Source organism: Pteropus medius, unplaced genomic scaffold (assembly GCF_902729225.1).
Source record: "Pteropus medius unplaced genomic scaffold, Ma_sr-lr_union100, whole genome shotgun sequence".
Lineage (NCBI taxonomy): Eukaryota > Metazoa > Chordata > Mammalia > Chiroptera > Pteropodidae > Pteropus > Pteropus medius.
In genome coordinates, this window is record NW_024351729.1 from 14,128,530 (window position 1) to 14,150,214 (window position 21,685).

The 21,685-nt window shown below is 37.6% G+C and overlaps 1 protein-coding gene across 1 annotated transcript; it reads left to right on the top strand.

Moving 5' to 3' along the window:
- The first annotated feature begins 4,765 nt into the window (after positions 1-4,765).
- CPO (carboxypeptidase O) lies at positions 4,766-19,798 on the top strand. Its single transcript, XM_039844562.1, is given in 11 exon segments — positions 4,766-4,826; positions 8,842-8,848; positions 8,945-9,044; positions 10,578-10,679; positions 11,572-11,624; positions 11,626-11,671; positions 12,569-12,679; positions 13,729-13,819; positions 14,981-15,183; positions 18,598-18,682; positions 19,529-19,798. Coding segments are annotated over 11 exon segments (1,122 nt in total). The 3' UTR covers positions 19,792-19,798.
- The last annotated feature ends 1,887 nt before the right edge of the window (positions 19,799-21,685 follow it).

Here is a 21,685-nt window from a genome sequence, read left to right on the forward strand (position 1 = left end):
CCAGTATGCTGTTTAGATAGTGTGTGATTTTCTGCAGTTTGCTTGCTGTGTTTTGGAAGCCTGAAAAAGCCTGTCCATGTAGGATTGCCCCTGTTTCTCTAAAGTTCAGTTTTATTTTTGCGTCTAATTATCCATAAAATCCAAAAAGATCCTTATGACTCAAGGCCAATCATATTCACTTATTGTCATTTGTCCTAGAGTCCAGTTGGTATGTTGGCTGGATCATCTGAGAAGCAGATACCAAGATGGAATTAAAAGTGGAAGAGATTTATAGAAGGTAGCCCTTGTGAAAGATAAAAAGGAGAAGCAGCAGAAGGCAAAGAGTACCTTCAGACCATGATACAGGTCTGACATCCGGTAAAGAGAGGGGGAAGAAATACTGGGTAGGAACAGCCTCAGACTGCAGTACAGGTCCAACAAGACTGCTCACAGAAGAATCTTATATAGTTACAATGGTGAACCCTTGCACTCAACCAATTCCGAGCTCAGTCATTGAAGGATATTCAGGTAGCTCTTACTCTCAGCTTGCATACTAACTCAGAATCTGAAGGCACCTACAGCCAGAGATTGGCATCTATTTCTCTCTTGAAAGTAGCTCTCAGTGGGGGCCCTCCCAGAGCCACTACATCTGGGCAAAGGGAGCAGATGGTCACAGAAAGCTAAGTGTTTAGCTATATATGTGAGAGGCTAGATCTAGCCTATGGATGTATGCTATCTGACAAGAACATGATCAAGATTCATGCATCCATCCATGCATCCATGCATCACTCATTTATTGACTTAGATGGTAACAGCAATCTCTGAAGCTTCTGTCAGAACAAGAATCTATCCTTGGTGCTGCTTCAGAAACCAAATCCAGATTTTACCACTTCTGCTACTAAGCCATAATCTCTGAATTACAACCAGCCTATATCTCCATCCGATCTGCTTCTATCCTTGCTTGTGACCATAAGTCAACCTATCATACATTTGAGACCAAGTCCTTCACCACACCCTAAGTTCTACCAATCTGACACACCTCTTTCTTGAGTCCTACTGGTATTTTGCTCCCCTGGAAGTTTTCCAGGTATAAAAGGTACATGGCAAGTGATGAGGTTCATTGCAATGTCCTCAGGTTCAGCGTCAGTGAGAATAACTAAGGAGCAGCTGACATGGTGAGTTGGCTTGGCTGTGTGCCTTCCAATTTCTAATTCTTTAAAACTGTTTACCTTTAAAATGGCCCTGGCCTTTGGTAATAATATTTCATAGCAACCTCTCTCCAACTGAATACGGCAACCAGCCATGAGAAATCATGGGTGTCATTTTGAGAGTACATCATTTTGGAGGATATAGATGGTAGAATTGTCTAGGGCTTGGCTGGTAATTAAAAGGGGTTGATTTTTCAAACAAATATCCTGCCAATTAGAATTTAATCTTCCTCTAAATCAGCAGTCTCTAAGGGCCTTTTATTTCTTTCATCTTATTACTTACTCTATCAAAAACTATGAGTCTCACCATTATAGAAACCAATTCCCCCTTTATTTTAAGAACAATGTTTACATTTTGGCAAGCCTTCTCTCACGTGCTTCAAGAACCACATGTGTTTTCAGGCATTCTCTCAAGTAGTTTAGAGAACATAAAACTTGCAGTAATATTTTTGGGAGTAAATTTTTATTGTTATGGCTTTAAAACAGAATCAAATAAAAACAAGAATTCCATTAGTAGTTGAATATTGTAATAATAGAGTTGAGAATAAATTTTACTGCTATAAGAACTATAAAACAGTAATAATAAAAAAAAACCACTATTATTGTGAATAAATTATGCTGAGATGACTGACTAGAAAGCTGTAAAACACAATGATAAGGAATAATCTAATCACCAAAAAAAGATGTGATAATAATTCACTCTTGTAAGTGAAGAGCTCATGGTTCCAGTTCATTGGCCCCAAGTGCTCTAGGTTACTGCTTGCATTCCATAAGGTTGCAGAAAGATAATCTTTGGATAGTGAGCTGACAGGAGACCACATATTACAAGGAAACTGGACATGGGAATTGAAGAAAATCCAATTATCAGTGACTGTTAGGAAAATCCTGTTTGGTAATGCCGAATGTCCTGACAACATATTTTAAAAACTTATTTGCTGATTTCTACTAAAAATTTATATGTATTATTTGACTGTACATTTTCACGTATTTCTTATTTTTATGTTCTTCTTCAGAATAACTGCACGGAATTACTTACCTATTGGGGAAGAAAGCCTATTCGAATCTTGCTTTTTATTTAAACTACCTATGCACCTCTCTGCCCTCATCTTGGTCCCATGTTAATTAGCAAGAGAATGAAAAGAAAACACCCTTAACTCCTGTGTTCCACTCTCCCACTATGGAACTCACAGCTCCATTTGAAACTCTTGCTTCAGAGTTGAGACTACCGAGGTGGATGTCCTGTTCCTGAACTTGGGTGAGGGGAAGAGTGTCGTGGGTGTTGTATTTTATCCTTTGTTCTGAACATCATCGAAATTCAAATTCAAGATTTCCAAGCTGATGCTATCCCCAGGGGTTGATGGAGGATCATAACAGTGCATTTTCCTTTAAGGTGTCATTAACTTAGGCAAGCTACACTGATGGAGTTTTCTATACTCAGTGCCTCTACTCTCTCACTTCTCTTTCCTTCTTTTGTCTCTAGCACATGTCACATGCCAAGTTAAATTGGTCTTTTCAAGGTCTCTAGGAACCTCTACACTGCTGGATAAGATTACCAGTTGTCAGTCATCTGACTCGACTTAACATTTGGCCCAGCTGCTAGTTCTCACTTTCTTAAAATGCTTTCTTCACTTGGCTTCTGGAACACAATACTCTCTTAGTTTTCCACTTAACTCACTGGCTGGTCTTTGTCAATTTCCATTGCTGGATTTCTCTCTTCTACCAAGACCTCTAAATGTTAAAATGACTCAAAGATCAATCTTTGTTCTTTCCTTCTAGATGTACACTCACCCCCTAGATGAGCTCCTTGTGGCTTCAACGACCTCTCTTACATACTGAAGAGTCACATATTTATGTGCCTCGCTCCAACTTTCCTCTTAGCTCCATCCTGTCATAGGTGCTGCCCACTGGACAATCCTCTGGATGTCTACTAAGCATCTCAAAGTGAAATAGAATTCTCAGCTTTTCTTCCCTCAAACCTACTCATCCCTATCTCATAAAAACTCACCACTATTCACTTAATTTCTTGGCTCCCAAATCTAGGAGTTGTTCTTAAGTTTCCTGATTCCCTTACACTTCTTATTCATTCCATAAACAAATTCGTCGGGTCCGCTTCTGAAATAAATCCTCAATGTGACCATGTCTCACTGTTTCACCACGACTGGTCAGCCTGAGTCTCCATCATTTCTTCCCTGGAATGTTATGGTATCCTCCCAGCTGGTCTTTTTTTTTTTTTTTTTTCTTTTTCATTCTGTCTCTCTCTCTTTTTTTCCTCTATGCAGCAGCCAGAATAATCTTTTTTAAATGTAAAACCAAAATCTTTTCAATGATTTTTTAGAATAAACCCCCAAGTTCATACTACAGCCCATGGTTTCTCCAAGATCTGGCCCTTGCATATCTCCCTGACCTTGTCTTCTGTCATTCTATCTTGCTCCCACTTCGCTCAGATACTGGCTTTCTTCCAGTTCCTCAATCGCACCAAGCTCATTTCCTCCCTGGGACCCCTACACGAGCTGCTCCCTTTACCTAGAAACCTTTTTCTACAGCCCTTTGCACGAACCACATCATTTAGAACTTAACTCAATAGACCTCTCTATCTCAGTATATTCTTGGCCCGTGGTCACTTCTTATCACCTTAATTTACTTCCCTTTACTTAAAATTGTATTATTTCTTTGTATATTTACTTATTGCTCTCTCAGCTCTACCATGAGCTCCATAACAGCAAAGACTCTGTTTGCCTCATTCACATTTGCATGTATTCGTTTTATACTAGTGTCTGGTATATAGTGAGTACTCATTACATTTTTGTAGGATGAATGAATAGATGAATGAATGGATATAGGGCAAAGAATTTAGATTGGACCTCCAAATGCCAAGGACTCTTTTTAAATCCTTGACTTCTCTGCATTGGATTTTGCTTTGCTCAATTAGATTTTGCTGTAATCTTAACCTGAGTTTTCACTCTTACCAGCCACTGTTGAGATTGAGGCCTATCCTGGGTGTGTCTGAAAACATAGTGGGGGGTCTGATAGAGTGCTCTGTGTGAGAGAAGTGTATGGGAAAATCCACTTGGGAAAATATTTTAAATGTTTTCATTGCTCATATTTGGAGAGATCTGGTTTTGTTTAAGAAGCTGGTGATGACATCAGAACAAGAGAAGGTATTTAACTCCAAATAAAACAGGGAAAAGGAGATCCTGAATAATAACTATGCCTGCCACAACCAAAGCAGAAGACACACCATCTATTATGCTCAGTGAGAGTGGTTAGCTCCTGAGTGCAGGTGATGAGGATACTTAGAAATAGGGAAAAAAGTTTTTTCTGGGTCTGATGAAGCTAAAGACTTGTGTAAATTCAGTTTTAGAGGAGAAATGAAAAATCAATGGTAGTGTTTTCTACCATTAGGAAAAGCTGTTTGAGGACATGATGGAGTTAATGAAGCCACTACTCACATGTTTCTGTTGAGACGTCCACTAACTGACTTATCTTATCTTGATTGCAGGAGCCAACCCCTGGATGCGTTCTCAGAGACACTTGATCCATTGACCTGCCTGAGACTTTCTAGCTCTGTCTGCAGAAGAATGAAGCCTCTGCTTGGGACCCTTTACCTCTTGGGGATGCTGGTCCATGGGGGGCTGGGATGTGATAGATGAGTGGGAAGTGGGAAAAGGAGCTGACTATTATGATTTAGATTGTCTAAATGGAAAGCTTTTTCCAATATCAATGCAACTGGATTCTCCCCTCTTCCTAACTCATCCATAGCACCATAAATGAGAAAGATAAAGATCCCTAAACTGTTATCATTAAACATTATTCTAATAATTTTTGAATAAATGAGTAAATATCTAATAAACACTTCCTCACACAATGTATAACAAGTTCAAATAGATATGTTTTTTGATTGAAAGAAGGAAATTATAATGAAAATTCTGTCTCTCACTCACATAATTTCTCATTAGTAAATCACATTATTCTAATTATCAAGAAAATATGTTTATAACTACCAAATAGTTTCACCAAGAGATAATCACTGTTAATATTTCTTAAAAGGTAGCTAGCTAACTAATTATGTATATAGTACTATTGCCAAATTTTTTCAGTTAAATCAAATGATGAAAAATTTTCTTATGACATTTATTTAAAACATTTAAAACACTTGCAATTGTTAATAACATTCCATCATTCTTACCCTATTGGGCATTTATGTGATTTCTACTTTATTTTTACCAGTAATGCCATGATGAGCATCCAACTACGTCAATATTTTTCTTTAAATCTTTGATTATTTTCTTTAAAAAAGTGACAAAAAGTGTAATTATTGGGCCAAGAGCTGAGAAAAATTTAATAATCTTGTTATACATTGCCAAATTGCCCTATAGAAAAGTTGTGTCAGTCAACAGTTTCAACAACAGCATTTTTTAAGTGTTTGCCAATTTGATAAGAGAATACCCACAGATGACTCATTTTGCCTTTTGATTCCCAATAAGATTAAGTATTTTGTCTTGTTTATTATTCATTTTATTAGTTTATAAATTACCCATTCACGTATTTTGCCTACTTTTGTGTTCTTTCATACCTTCTGTAAATATATAATATATATTAAAATCTGTGTATGTAGTGCAGTTTTCATATAAAATACAGTTTCCCTTGTTCATACATAACTCAGTATGTTGCTCATTTAATATATCTCATCGAGCCCGTGTAGTTACAAAGTGTTTCTTCTTTTTCTTCATGGTTAAAAGAATCTTGAAACAAACTTGCTCTCACGGAACAGAAAAATACACTCCGATTTTTGCCCCAGACTATCTGTGTGATCTCAACTTGTCCCTTAGCTTCATAGAAAGCCTGATTTTAGATCTATAAAGAGAGTCCAGGATCTATGTGATGTCAAAAGCATTTTTGGACATTGTTTTTTCAATTTTTTTTTCCATTAGTATACTTGGTTTCACATAGATACTACATTTATCTTCCCTTCTGAGATTATTCACTTATAAATTAGAGATAAAGACTCATATTTTATACAGAGTTTTAACTGAAGAAAAAAACAACTTGCTTAAAAATGTCAACCTCCTTAAAACCTACACATCAGTTGACCTAATATCCCTGCTTCTTGAAATCTAGACTAGGGAAATAAACTAACGTATGGAAAGAATTTTATGCACTGAGATGCAGCCTCATTTATAATATAAATATTATATTAAATATTATAATATTTAGAAACAACTTAAATGTACCATATTACATTATATAAATACCGATATGACATATAATAATGGAATATTATTCATCCATTAGAATAATGATTATGAAAAATTTTAACTGCATGTGAAATACATGTTTTATGCTTAAGGAAAGATGCAGAATACAAAATGTAATAAAATATTTTTAAAATATAAGGAAAAATATGTATCAAAATGGTAATTGTAATCTTCATTGATTTTTTTCTATCCCTCAACTATTATTCATTTTGCAAACATTCTGCAATGGTAGTGCTTTAAACCTTTTATTTAAAAAAAATGATTACCAAGCTCAGGTTAAATTAGGAAGGTGATTCAGCTCAGGCAGTGGGACTCAGATGAGACAGACACTTTCCATTGGACAGCTCCTTATGACTATACTTGGAGAAAACATTTCAAATCTGCTAGTCCTAATCCTAATTGACCATTTTCATTTTCATTGTTATTTACTGATATAAAATAGTGTCAACTTTTATATGGCTCTTACCAACCCAAAACAGATTAGTTGCCATTTTGGGTACTTTATTCATTATGATTGATGTAATGATAGTCTAGAAAATCTACAATTAATAAAGATTACAATCTTTGTAATGTTTCTCTTGAGGTAATTTCTCGTATACATTGCATACTCCCAATAAAAATATACGTCTGTAGAATCATTTGGGATTTAGCAATATGAATCAGATGCCTCGAAGATATTCATTCTCTTTGACCTATGAATTCTTCTTCGTGGCATGTAGCTCAAGGAAATAATCAGAAGTAAACACAAAGATTTATGCAAAAAGTCATTAACTCCAAATTGTTTACAATAGCAAAAAAACAAAAGGGGAAACAGCTTTAATATTCAGTACAGACGAAAGTACTTAAACTACTGATTCTGTGCAATATATATTTACTATCAAACTTTAGTCAATCATTAACTATAATGTTTATGAAGAATTTTTATTGGTTTAATACAAAATGGTAGAATACAAAATACAAAAGAGTAAATGCAAAGTTACATAGAGATATAATCTGTACTGTGTTTAAGAAAAAACTATGCACAGATAAAAGATTGACAGGAAATATATCAAAATATCAACAGTGGTTAATTCAGGGAGGTGGAATTATTGAAGACTTTTTTTTTTCTCCTCCTTTTTCTCTTCTCTATATTTTCTCAATTTTCCACTATAAGCATATGTTAATTTTATAAGCAGGAAAAGAAGTTTAAAAATACTTTACTGTCATGAAATACTTATGAAGCAGTTTCTTCACTAAGTATGTAAAAGACAAAATTTGCCTCAATATTTATTAGTTTTTTTTTTATATTGCTTCTTTATACATTCCAGTCAAAACTTCATCAGGCAATCTTTGATCCTCAGTATTTATTAATAATGTACCCCAAAGGATCATTTTCTCTGTCAGACATTTTATGACTTCTTATTAAAAAAAAATACACAAAGTCCTATAATCTTTTTATTTGATTGGTGAGATGAGATTTGTGATAATTTGAGGGATTAGCTAGATTTTTCCTCCCACTCTACATGTAATATGCATCGCCAGAGAAATTGTCTAGAAACAAGAAACTGCCTTTTCTAAGTATATGATTTAAACATTGCCTGAACATTGCCTGAACTAAGAATTTGGGTTTCTGAGGTTTAAGTATTATGTTTAATTTCATGTAAAAATGATAAGCATTTTTAATATCATGGATTTTCATTCAAATCTCAGACAGTTCACTTCTTTTGCATATTACATGGACCCAGTGATTCAGTGCTGCCCTTAAGAGGCAACATATATATTTCACAGATGTTAGCTGAGTAGAAGCCAAATGTTGGTGCTTGCGAGTGCCAGTTACCTTTAATTTATCCCCCTTTATATTGTGAAAAATGCCAGGAAATACTAGCCCAACTGAAACAGGAATTCACCAGGTGCCAACACTGCTTTAAGGTGTCCTCACTTTCCTACCACGAGAGGATAACTGTGATCAAGAAAGACCCAAACATTTGCTGAACTACATGAAGGAAGAAACAAGATTGCTCTGAACAGCTATCTCCCCGGTCCTAACACTGCTGTAAAGGCATCTCCAATGATCTCATTTCCTGGCAGGACATGACAGGGAGGACAACCAGTGCAAGGAATGAGGGAGAAGGGAGGGTTGAAAAGATATGCTTTTCATTTATTTCATTCCCTCTCCCCTTCCCCATTCCAAAAAGCACTGAAATTATTTTCTAGTGACTTTATAATGCAAATACTTATTTTGCTCTCTTGGTAGTCCAGATCAGAGATAATTTTTTAAATGAGCTAATAAATATTTTATGCCTATTTTCTAGGATATAATAAAAGTATAATTTAGCCTATATAACAAAATCTTCAGAAAAATAAATAACCAGGAATAATAGTGTTTACCTTGAGGAGGTAAATGGCTTTTTGTCCTCCAGATGATATGTACATTGCTTTCTACTACCTTTTTCATCAACCTTCCAGCTTTTATGATATCTCAGTTTCTTCTTTGCTTTTTGTCTGTCGTTCTTCCGTTCGCAGATCACTAGCACAAAACAGACAAGAGGTTGTGGGCAAGACAGTGACTTCATGGAGGAACTTGGAGACTTATTCCTATAACAAATACCACCCCATGGGAGAGGTGAGCAAGTATACATGGCAGGGGTGGGTGGTGGTCACAACCAACTTTAGGATGGGCAGAGATGGTTCACTATTAATATCCATGAACTAGAGGGGCTCAAAATGTGGGGTGGAAATTTGCCAGAGCACTGAGGTCAAGGGATTCCCAAACATCATACCCCAGCACCAACAATAAAGCTACAAACCCTGGTGATATGAGGTAAAAAGACAAATCAACAAAGAAAAGAAAAAAGAGGAAAAGAATACCCCAATCAGTTTTGCTAGTGTGAACATGGACCAGAATTAACCCTTACTCTTGTTCATCAAGCTCTTAGCCAGCTTAAGCAGGGAAAGGCCAATGTTTATGTGTGGGGTGTGGGATGTGGGGTGGAGAAGCCTTCTGACTGAATCATATTTAGCTGTAATTTGTGGTATTTCTTGCAGGATGCAAGAGACACAGTCAGCAGTTCTTAAGAGAAGAAAACTTCTCAAAGAAATATTTGTATTGCTACTAAGATAAGTTTGGCAATTTCTAAAACCAGTTACAGTAAAAAATAAAATAAAATAAATAAGCTACTATTTATGCAAATGTGTGTGTGGGCATGTATATGTATGACATTATGCAAAACTTTTTTTCAAGTATAAATTTCTAGAAACAGAATTGCTGGGTTAAAGGATATGCACATCTAATTTTTTTATATATAAATGTATAAGTTGCCTTCTAAACAGGTTTTATAATTTATTATCTCAATATTTGGGAATATATTAATATTTTCCAGAATTTTTTTCAAATAACATAAGAAAGAATTTAGAGTATGGGTGGTATCCTATTATACCCTCATAGCTGTCTTCAATGTCTTATGTTTGTGAATTCCCTTATTCTATTCACTCTTATAGAATCCCAAGTTATTGATTTACAGGCAAAGATGTAAGACCCTTCCTCTCTAAGCATGGTGCAAGACTTGTAAATAAATCAATATATATTTGTATCCACCCAGTTTAATCAAAATGATTAACAAGGGCTTGATTTAGAACCTCTGTTGGCGTATTCTGTGAAGGGCATTTCCTACTCCTCTCTAATCTTGTCACCATGGACATTAGCAAAAGATATTGTCGAGGTCCATAAAGACTGAAGAAGATCCCACAAAATAAGCCTGACCTGAACTTTCTGGTACTATTGTGTGCCATATGAATTCTAAGTCTGGCGGCCATTTGAAGGATGTATTATTCTTTATTGTTTCTGAAATACTATCAATGAAGTACTATTATTTATTGTTTCTGAAATATTATTAACAATTATTGAAATTGTTAATTCTCAATAACTTATTCAACAAGGTGTCCTTAAGACTTATGGCAGAGTAGATTTTTAAAGAAAATGGGAGAGAGTGGGTAATAATTTGTTGGTTTAGTCTTCTATTTTGTTTAGCACACAGCTGTTGCAATGTAAAGCAAAGAGTACAGAGTTCAGTATCTTAATGGAAGAAGCAGTTATCTTAATTAGAGGCAAGCAGACAATGTTCTTCTTGATAGCTACAGTCCTCCTTGGCTTTTTCAGATCTATCAGTGGATGAGCCAGATAAGTGAGAAGTACCCAGAAGGGGTAACACAGCATTTCCTAGGCATGACCTATGAAACCCAGCCCATGTATTATTTGAAGGCGAGTAAGAAGGCTGAGAATTGTCTTACTGGGGAAAAGGGGTCTCTCCCATCCAACCCAAGGATATTTGTTTACTATCCAGGGGCTCTAGTCAGAAATGTAGACAAGGTTAAAAGAGGCAGTGAAGAAAGACTTTGCCTTTTCCACCCCAAACTGGGCTTTTAAAATTCAAAACTTATAAAGGCTTACACGTCAATCATCTGGATGGAATCAAAGTCTGGAATAAAGAGAATTTGGAGTAGTTGGGTAGGACCATGATGGTAGGCCTTAAAAATATTAAGGTCCAGAAGTAGAAGAGCTTGTTCCTTTGTTTTCTCCATCCTGGGCCTTCCTCGCCCTGGCTAAGACTAAGGAGCTAAGTATTGTGGATAATGGGGCTAAACGGGACCTTAGACATTCTGGTTGAGTGGCTGGCTCTGTGAAGGCCCGTGTGCCTTCATGCTCGCACAGAGGTGGGAGAGTAGGGTCTGCATAAGGAAAAAATCCCTACTCATGTATCAGTCATAGACAGCTTTCAGTTTGGTTCCTTCATTTTGAGGTTGAGGGAACCAAGACCCAGAGAAGTGAAGTAACTTGTACAAGGCCACACAGCCAGATAATAGCATAGCCATGGGGATAACCAGATCTCCAGCCTTCTTGCCAGGCATCAGGTGGGGCATGTGGGGAGTCAGCATGTGGTCCTAAGAACAACAGCCAAGATAACTAATGGGAGAGCAAGAATAGCCGAGGAAGGCTCATATGGGGGCGTGTCTTTGCCAGCATCCTTACCTCATGCTTGAAACCACAGAATGAAGTAGGAAAGTGACCTCTGGGGGAATAAAAAAATCTGATAACTTTGTACAGAGGCTGACAATAATAAGTGACTGGTAATGAAGCACGGTGTTCCCTTCAGATTAGCCAACCATCCAATAACCCCAAGAAGATCATTTGGATGGACTGTGGAATTCAGGGAATGGATTGCCACTGCTTTTTGCCAGTGGTTTGTGAAAGAAGTAAGTGTCTTTAGTGTCCTCATAATGGTTAATCGTCCCACAAAATACCTGTCATGCCTCGGCTATTTAGAAAGCATGCTTCATTCACAAGCTGGCAATGCAACTCTACTGAGATACTCTTCCCTGAGGGAGATGGAATTAATAAGTAGCTTCACTTAAAAGTGAATATTCTGATCTCTTTCTAGTGTACATGAAATCATTTTTATTGGAAAGAAAACATATCTAAATGTAGAAGAAAATATACCTTGGAAGTTAGACATGAGTGAATACTAGTGCTGCCTCTTTCAAATAGTCTTGGGCAAATTTGCTAATACTAAAATCCCTAGTTTTCACTAGCAAAAGGAATATGAAATAACTACTTTAGGAGTTTGTTGTGTGGATTAAGAGATTAACATATTAAAAAATATCTAGCACAGTGAATTTTTACATGTTATCCCCTCTGCTGAGGGAATTTAAAAAAATTTTAAAGTAATATTTTTTGTATGTCAGTCTTCTCAGAAACTCAAACATAAAGAATTTAACCCACAAAGAGTAGTTCTCAAGAGGTCCCTAGACCAACAGCATCAACATAACAGGGATCTTGTTAGAAATGCCAATTCTTAGGTTCCAACTCACCACCTCAGACCTAGTGAATTAGTGGTGAAGGAGCAGGTAGGGGAGCAGGTCGGGGAGAGGAGCCAAGCAATCTGTATTTTAACAAGTCCTCCAGGTGATTCTGATGCACACTGACGTTTGAGAACCACCATGACCAGTAGGTAACCGAGGTGGGTGGAAGGTGGAGGGTGGAGGTTGGATATGTGGTCATCTCTTATGAGGAAGTTGAAATCATTAAAAAAATTAAAAGAGAAAAGACCTTTTCTCCACATCATTTCAAATGTTTTTCTCTTAAATTTCTAGATTCTTCAAAACTATACAGATAACTCAAGCATAAGTAGGCTCCTTAAGAACCTGGACTTCTTTGTGCTCCCAGTTCTTAACATAGATGGTTATATCTACACGTGGACAACTGTGAGTACATCCAGTTTGGTCCTGGAATGAGTTCATAAACTAGATCTTGACTTAGGTTCATTTTCCTGACCTTGCTCATTGCAGCTATGAAAATGTTTTGTGGCCATGTAAAGAAAGAAACCCTTTTTTGGGATAAAAATCAACCTAATATTTTTAAGCCAATAGTCAAGTTTAGTACTAAAGTGGCCTTTTTTAGAATTGAAGTCCAGCACATTTTTGTTTTGTTTTGTTTTGTTTTGACATATTCCCAGTTTTCCAGCCAGACTTAACTTTTTTTCCAACTCCATCTCTTGAAAGTTTGTGGATTACCTACCACTTGATTCACTGCAGATCAGTTCTAGAAGCATGAGAGGCACAAATGATGTATAAAAACTAACCCAGCCTTCATTTTTCATTGTGATCACAGAAGGCAAACATCTCATAAAGCTTTTTATTTAGTAGAGAACTTCCTCTTTAAAAAGTTTCTAAAGCATATTACTCCTCAGATAAGAGCCTTTGTTTCTAGAGCCTTTGTTAGAGAGTATTCCTTCCTCCTCCTTCCCAAGCACCCCCCCATAGCCCTTCATGGGACCCCTTTCTCTGCAGTCCTTCCCTCTGAGCTTGTCTGGTGAAACTTGTCTTTATTCCCATCTCCACACATCAGTCTTCCGCTTCCAGAGCTGTGTGGAGACTGTCTCTGATACATCTGGAACAGCCTTGTTCCATCTGCCAAGCTATTTCCCTTTCATCCTGTATCACTTGGACTTAAAAAATGACTCTCTGAAGCTTTCCCTGATTAAGCAGATCACGTCCCACAGGCACTGCTAATCTGCTCAGGAGGAAAAGGCCAAACATCCCTCCAGTTTGATGGTTTACAATATTCCTGTTTATGGGGGTTGCTAACCTACCTGCATGACTAAAAACTACCTGCATAAGCTTCACCATGTTAAAGGCACATTCTCCCGGACAATCCTAGGAATGATTTTTCAAATTTGAGGACCACCCATGACTACTAACACTGTGATTTATGAGTCCTAAAATGGCAACATCCCAGTGTTCCTCTGTTCCAGGATCGGCTTTGGAGAAAATCCCGTTCATCTCATGATAATAGCAAATGTTTTGGGACAGATCTTAATCGAAATTTCAATGCATCCTGGTGTAGTAAGTATATGTTTAGTAGATGAGTTGATAAATAAAAGAAAAAAAGAAGAAATAGGGAAGCCAGGAAAGAGGTGAATTGCTAGAGTTATAACTTTTGAAAATAAACATCTAATTTTGCACAAATTTCTGGGCTTCCTGTCTTGCATATTCCCTCTAAAGGGATGATATTATCCATACAACAAAAAGCAGCAACACTTCAGTGCAGAACTTTTCTGCCAGTGAGGCTGGCGAAACAGGGACAAAGAAGATTTAGACCAGCGTGAATATGTTTGAAATCCATCACTTGGTTTTGAAAATGTGAACTGTCATAAAGAGAGAGAAAAAAAAACGGAGATTTATCTTTGTAGATTATTTTGCAGCAGGAGGGCAGAAGTAAACAAGGAAAACATTTTCTTCTCTTTAAGACATTTTCATGTTTCTGAATCTCAACATACCCAGTGAACTGGAAGTAAATAAAGATGTAAGAATGGTCAAGAGCAGTCTGGTTAAAAACCAGATGGCAAGAGTTAAAATTTAGACTGAGTTGGCTGAGTGATCTTGGAAAAATTGCTTCATCTCCCGATTACAGTTTTCCCTTATTTAAAATGTGGCCCTTAGTAATGCCATCTTATCAGTGGGTTGTTGTGGGGATTAAATGAGGTGCCACGTAGGAGAGGCTGAGCACAGTGCCCAGCATGTAAAAGGGGCTCAATTGTTGGAGCCTTATCAAAACTGGTGAGGAGGACGGATTATTTACATACTTGCTAAACAGCTCTAATGAGACCCAAACTAGTAAGACAGTGTGAGAGACTCTCAGGTCAACAAGACTATGTCAGTGTCTGACCTTGGGAACCTGAGAATTAGTTCCCAGACTTAGGTCTCAGGACCCACCGCAAGTTTAAGTAAAAGATTACTGAAAATGCCATTTCGTTTTTACATCTTCCTTCCTGGGTCATGTCAGCACATAGTTTGTTTCTAAATTCAAATGTCAACCCTTCTGCCTTTCTGAGTTGCTCCTTGAATGACTATCCGAGTGGACTAACTTAACAAGAACTAACATAGACAAGCAAGGTCAAGCCCCGATTCCACCCACAGATGCCCTGAGCATGGATGACTCCTTGCCCTCTATCAGTTCTAAACTGAGATGGTGCTGCCTTCTTTGTGGTTTCCTGTATATTCCAGGTATTGGAGCATCTAAAAACTGCCAAGAGTTAATATTCTGTGGGACAGGACCAGAGTCTGAACCTGAGACTAAAGCAGTTTCCAGCTTTATAGAGAGCAAGAAAGAGGACATTATGTGCTTCCTAACCATGCACTCTTATTGGCAGCTCATTCTCACACCTTACGGCTAGACTGAAAAAAAATCAAGTAACCACGAAGAACTGGTAAGACCAAAGCTCCGAAGGCTTTAGAGGCGCTTCTGTAGGACCTCTGCTTTCCTTTCCCTGGTTTCCATTTCCAAGATTTGGGCTCCAGCCCTGCTTTTGTTCTCTCTGCTCTTCTTTATTTTCTTTCTCCTGCTTTTTACACCTTGCCAGATGCCTGCTGGGAAGGTTTCAGGTTAAAAATGCTGCTTTACCTACATTAATTAACTACCTGTTTCATAAAATGTCAAGTTGGGAGACATCTTAGGTATTCGTCTATAATATAAATGAGATGATTATGTTAATAATCTGCAGAAATGTGCTTTCATTTCTGTAAATTCTCTTGAAGCTTCGTTCAGCAATTATAGCTTTTGAACCGTGCTTTAAAGAACTTGCCAGCTGTTAGTGGAATATGGCATATCTAAAATAACACGGCTAAATAATATCTGCTCTCTTCTCTGCTAAACACAATGCTTTGTTTTCTTCTAAACTCTGTCTCTAGTATGTGCTTAGGAGTATTTGTAGGGGGAAGTGCCAGTGAAATCCAAACCTCGGCAGGGACCATGAGCCTTGTCTCATCCAGGTTCTTCTAGGAAGCTATGTTTACCTACGCATCAGTGGGCAGATTTCTGAGGAAGACAGGCTTTCCTTTTCGTGAACCCGAGGACAATAGACATAAGTCAAAGGGAGGGTAAATTTGGAATTGTAATTTTTGTATCTTTTTAAAATTATTTTAAAATTTTTTAATTGTAGTAAAATACATATATTTACCATCTTAATCATTTTTAAGTGCACAGTTCATTAGTGTTAAGTACATTCACATAATTGTGCATCCAAACTCTAAAATTCTTTTTATCTTACATAATTGAAACCCTATACCCATTGAACAACAACTCCTTGTCCCCCTAACCCCTAGAAATCACCATTCTAATTTCTTTTTCTATGGGTTTGACTACTCTAGATACCTCATATAAGTGGAATCATACAGTGTGTCATACAGTATGGCTTATTTCACTAAGCATAACATCTTCAAAGTTCATCCATGTTTTATCGTGTGTCAGAATTTTCCTTCCTTTTTAAGGCTGAATAGTATTACCTTGTACATCTGGACTACATTTTTTAAATCTATTCATCTATCAGTGGGCATTTGAATTGTTTTCACCTTTTGGCTATTACAAATAATGTTGCTATGAACATAGGTGTACAAATATCTCTTGATACCCCACTTTCAATTCTTTGGGGTATATAATCAAGAGTGGTCGCATCATATGGCAATTCTATTTTTAATTTTTTGAGGAACCACTATATCGTTTTCCATTGCAGGCTCACTATTTCCCATTCCCACCAACAGCGCGCAAGGGTTCTAATTTCTCCACATTTTGACTATTGCTTATTATTTTCTGCTTATCTTTTTTTTTTTTAAATATTTTTAAATAAGCTTTTCATTATCAACAAAGGTTGGGATAGATGGGGACTAAGTTCAGTCTGTTTTTAAGATCACAGAGGCCTGGGGACCCACGAGTTCTCTTACATGTCCTGTCCCTCCTCTACTGGAACATGATCTGTAACACACATGCCTCGGCACAAAAATGAAAGCCACTATAGAGCTTTGCTGAAGAGAGCCTTTCCCCAGCAATAAAAAATACCCAGCAGTACCCCAATATCTTTCTTGCAATGTTTTTGCCGTTTGTACTACATGATCATTCTGTAAGACTTGGAAATAACTAACATTTGCCTAGGACTTTACAATTTATGAAAAGATATTACAGCCATTATTTCATGTGACTCTCATAACAATATTATAAGCTCACTTTGGAGATATGGAAATTGAGACCTTGAGTTAACTATATTTCTAGAGCCCCTACAGATGGTGCATGGTGGAGCCCAGGCTGGAACTTGCATCTTTAGACTACAGAGGTTGCATCCACCTGACCACCTCCCACTGTCCCTCTCTGCTCAAGAAGTGCTTACAATTTCTAGGAGCTGTTATCAATTTAGATGTCCAAGCCACTGTATCCTATTTCCCCCTCATATCTTAGCCCTGGAAGTTCCATTTCTTCTGTTAAAAGTTCCATTTCTCTGCGGAAACAGAGATTTCACTTGAGAAGCTCAGAACTCTATTTTCCAGTGTCTGTGCTATTTGTCACAGATGTCTACTTTCCACTTAAAGGATCTGTGACAAACACAAATGAACCACCAAAGACAAGCCATTATAGATCTTTGATAGGACCCCACCAGGAAGAAACAAAAAACCAAAAGAACACAAAGATTATATACTCCATTATTTTTCTAGGGAAGTTCATTCCTTTTTTGGTTCAGGAAAACAGATACTATGTGACCATTTTGCAAGGTTTGTGTTCAAAGGTTAGAGAGCTTTGTGCTGCTGATAGGCTGTTGGGTGAGAGCTCTCTGGACATAGAAGGCAAGAAGGCAGGAGGGACCTGGGGCACTGACGTTGCCTCTGCTGGAAGGTAACTAACTCCAAGATGTGAATGAGAGACGGTGCTTTAGTACTATGTGCAGAAACTGGCAAACTGCATTGAGAAAGAGTGCTTCAGCGTTGTTTCTCTTACAGTCTCAGGTGCTAAAGAGTTAGCATAAACATTCACCTCCAAGAATGTTCGATAACAAGACAATTTGAAAATTGTGCCACCTTGTCTCGACCTAATCGAAGCTAGCTGACAGTGGTTTTAGGTTCTTAGGGGTAAATTTTGATAGAGCGCACAAAGACACAGAATCAAGACAGCCGTTCAATGAGGTTTCCATTTCTAGTATTATTTAAACCTACCAGAGACGAGTAATCAATCTCTATGTATTTACAAAACCAAAAATGTGTAGAAATCATGATAAATATTATAGTACGTGAAAGACAACTTGGCAATCACTATGTAGGGGAAACATAACTATATATAGCCCTGTTCTAAGCTGCTCTGAAAGTGAGAATAGCTGTAAGAATTCTAATGTTTTATATGCTGACGTTATTTCCATTTGAACTCTTCTCATACCAACTCTATATCCCATCCCAAGCTCCATCCTCCCACATGCATGCCAGGGCCTTAATCAACTTTATCAGAAGATGACAACAGTCCATTTCAGAGGTAATGAGACTGAAATAGGGTGATGGCTCTGGAAATGTAACATGGTAACTTGCATTTGAGAGAAGGAGAGTCAAAGATGCTAGATTTTACATATGTTTGGAGGAACATGATAAGCCAGAAATAAGAAAAAATCCCTGCTGATTAGTGGGGAAGATGATGAAAATGGGTTTCAGCGTTTTGGGTCTGAAGTATCAGCAGGCTACCTAGGTATAGATGTCCAGTGGGACGTGAGAAAGATGGTCTGGAACTCTGGAGATAGATTTGGACAAAATAGCAAACCCTCTGGATTGTTGGTTTTATTTTTACCACCAGATATCTGTCTATTTCCCACCTCCAGATCCAAGCTGGAGAGAAGGCAGCAAATGCACTGAAAGCAAAGCATGGAACCAATTATAGAGTTGGATCGAGTATAGATATTTTATGTAAGTATCTTTCTGTCGCCTCTTGAATAGTATCTAAGGCACAAAACAAGTCAGTGGACTTTGGGGATTGGGGTGGGCAGGAGAGGGAGAGAAGAGTTCCTGGGATCAACATGAAATTTTACAAATCATAATGACCAAGGATAAAAAAGAGTGTACAAATTCTGAATTATGCTCTCTAGGGATAAGGTGTGAGCTCAAAGAAAAAGAATTAGTACACTGGCTCAGACCAGAACTCCCTCTGGCTTCAGTTAAAAAGAGCTGGCAGGGAGAAGGCGCAGGAGTTAACAGGAAGGACGTTTTTCAGTGATCCTTGGTCAGTTGATTCAGTTCCCAGAGGACCCATCAGGCTAAGAAACAGAGCAGGTGGGGCCTGAAGAAAAACTCTTAAAGAACTGAGTTAAAAGGAAAGTGTACTGCCTTTCTCCATCCCCAGCCACCACTTCTCCTACCCACTGGAGGACCACCTAGAGAATATTTGCATAATATTTTTCCTGTGGTAATTTTGTTTCTTTTCCTTTATATGTCAGTTAATTCTTGCCTTAAAATGTTAGTTTGTGTAGTCTTTGATTCAGCTGAGAAACTTTAACCAAACCTCTGTTATGTGCCAGGCATAATTGTAAGTGCTGTGGTGGGTGGTAGGGGCAGACAGAGAGGCCGAAAAAGATGTAATTTCTGCCTTACAGGTGATTAATATCAAGGAGAGGGAGAAGACAGCTATCCATGAGACCCTAACATGAAAGAGCTTGTTTATTTTGCTGGATTGAACCTTTATTCCCAAAATGGCTTCTAGAACTCTGTGCTTTCACTATACAATTTCTAACTCTGCCTTCATGGTTTCATTTGTAGATGCTTCATCAGGATCTTCGAGAGACTGGGCTCGGGACATTGGGATCCCCTTCTCATACACATTTGAGCTAAGGGACAATGGTACATATGGATTTGAACTTCCAGAAGCTCAGATTCAGGCCACCAGTGAGGAGACCATGGAGGCTGTGCTCTCAGTCCTGGATGATGTGTATGAGAAATACTGGTATTCAAACAGTGCTGAAAAGGTGACATCTACCTCTGTGATGCTGAGCTTGCTCATGTCCTTTATGTCTCTTCTCTAAGTGCATCCTACCCAGGCCTGCTAAGCCCCGATGACGTGGATGTGGTTGCAGGAAAGGTGCTTGTGGTCATAGAGGAACCAAATAATTTAACTAGAAGTGCTTTCTATTTCAATAAAGATAAATCACATTTGCGTTATAATGTTTGTTTTGCTGGTAATTAATTTTTATTACTTTAAAAGAGTATAATATTAGTTATTGCTACAAGAATGCTGCAAACCAAACCACTCTAAAATTCAATGGCTCATGAATCTATAGGTCAGCTAGGATGCATTTTGCTGATCTTAACTGTGCTCACTTATGTATCTGAGGTCAGTTTTAGGGCAGCTGCCCTGGGGTCATTTTTTTTCCCCACTTAAATTATTTGAAAATTTTGCTTGTGCCTTTGGACCAGGTTTACACTTAATTTGGTGTCATTGAGTTAGTATCAATATTCAGAAGATATGTTATATAATCTCTCTCTCTCTCTCTCTCTCTCTATATATATAGCTATTGCTTTATTCATTTATTTAATTGCTCGATTTTTTTTTGAGAATCTACTAAGTAAATTTTGCTAAGTTTTTGGGTTACAATGGTGAGTAAGATATACACAGTCAACATCCACACAGAATCACTCAGTAATTCAGTGGTTGAGATTGGAACGGGTAGCCTTAAATAATTGGAAGGGGGCACTACTGCATACCAGGCAAATCTCAGTTCAGGGAGGTCGTGATAATCAAAACACAAATAAGTAAGCTAAATATTGCCACTTGTGACAGGCACTATGAGAGAAATAAAGAGTAATTAGAGAGGAAATCAAGAGCCAGATTCTATGTTTGTGGGTATATAGGCATTCAATTGTGCTATCTTGTCTATTAAACTTTAAGTGCTCTTAAGGTAGCATCTATGACTGTCATTTCCTCTGTATCTCTATGTGACACCTTTGAAATGGTGCTAAGCACTTGTCAGCCTTTGAAAAAATGTTGTAGCTGTGACCGGCTGACAGGGGATCCTTGGGTGTTCAGTCACCCATTTCCAAATTTACTTGTTGGTCACGGGCACAGTACACTTTTTCGTTGTAACCCTTTTTTTTGCCTTTTATTTGGTCCTCTTTATTTCTTCAGGTTTTGCCAGTGTGTGGCTGATAAGAGTCAGAAAGGAAAATGTCAGGAACATGGGGTTTAATGAATCAAAGAACAGTTATTTACATAAAAATGCCAAATCTAGGATTGCAGTATTGTCAAGAGAAAATGGTTGGGTTTCATCAATGGTCAGCCTAGGAAGGAAGAAAACTAGTGTGACCACCAATACCATATTCAAGAAGAAAGCAGAGCTGTGCCTTGAGACTCAGGTTATCAGCTCTAATCAAGCCTGTGTTTTAGTGTCTAAGATTGCCTTTAACAATTTGGACTTCTGAGCACTATAAGAGCTCTGATTTATAAAGCTTAATTCATGTCTAAAGATTGAGCCCATGGCCAAATAAAGTTGCAAGAGAACAGATGGAAACACAAGTGATCAACTTGCCTAAAACTTCCCACATGGACTCTTTCCAAGAGTCTAGGACACAATCATAGCGTTCTTGGGGGCTTCGCATGTCTCTAAGGGAATGGGCCAATGAAGACATGACACATTTTTTACTTCCTGTGAAAGAATTCTAAGAGCAAAGATAGATAAGTAATGAAAGATCATAATGATCTTTTTCTTAATTAAGTTTGTTGGGGTAACATTGGTTAATACAATTATATAATTTTCAGGTGTACATTGTAATTTGACATCTCATAATGATCTTTCTTAAGGATGTTTTCAACTTCCTGGTCTGAAATGGCAATAGCTTGGGAAAACTTCACAACTGATACAACTAATGCAAGTTTGAGAGTATTCTGTTGTGGAATTTTTGTGTCTTGGATTTTATTTTACC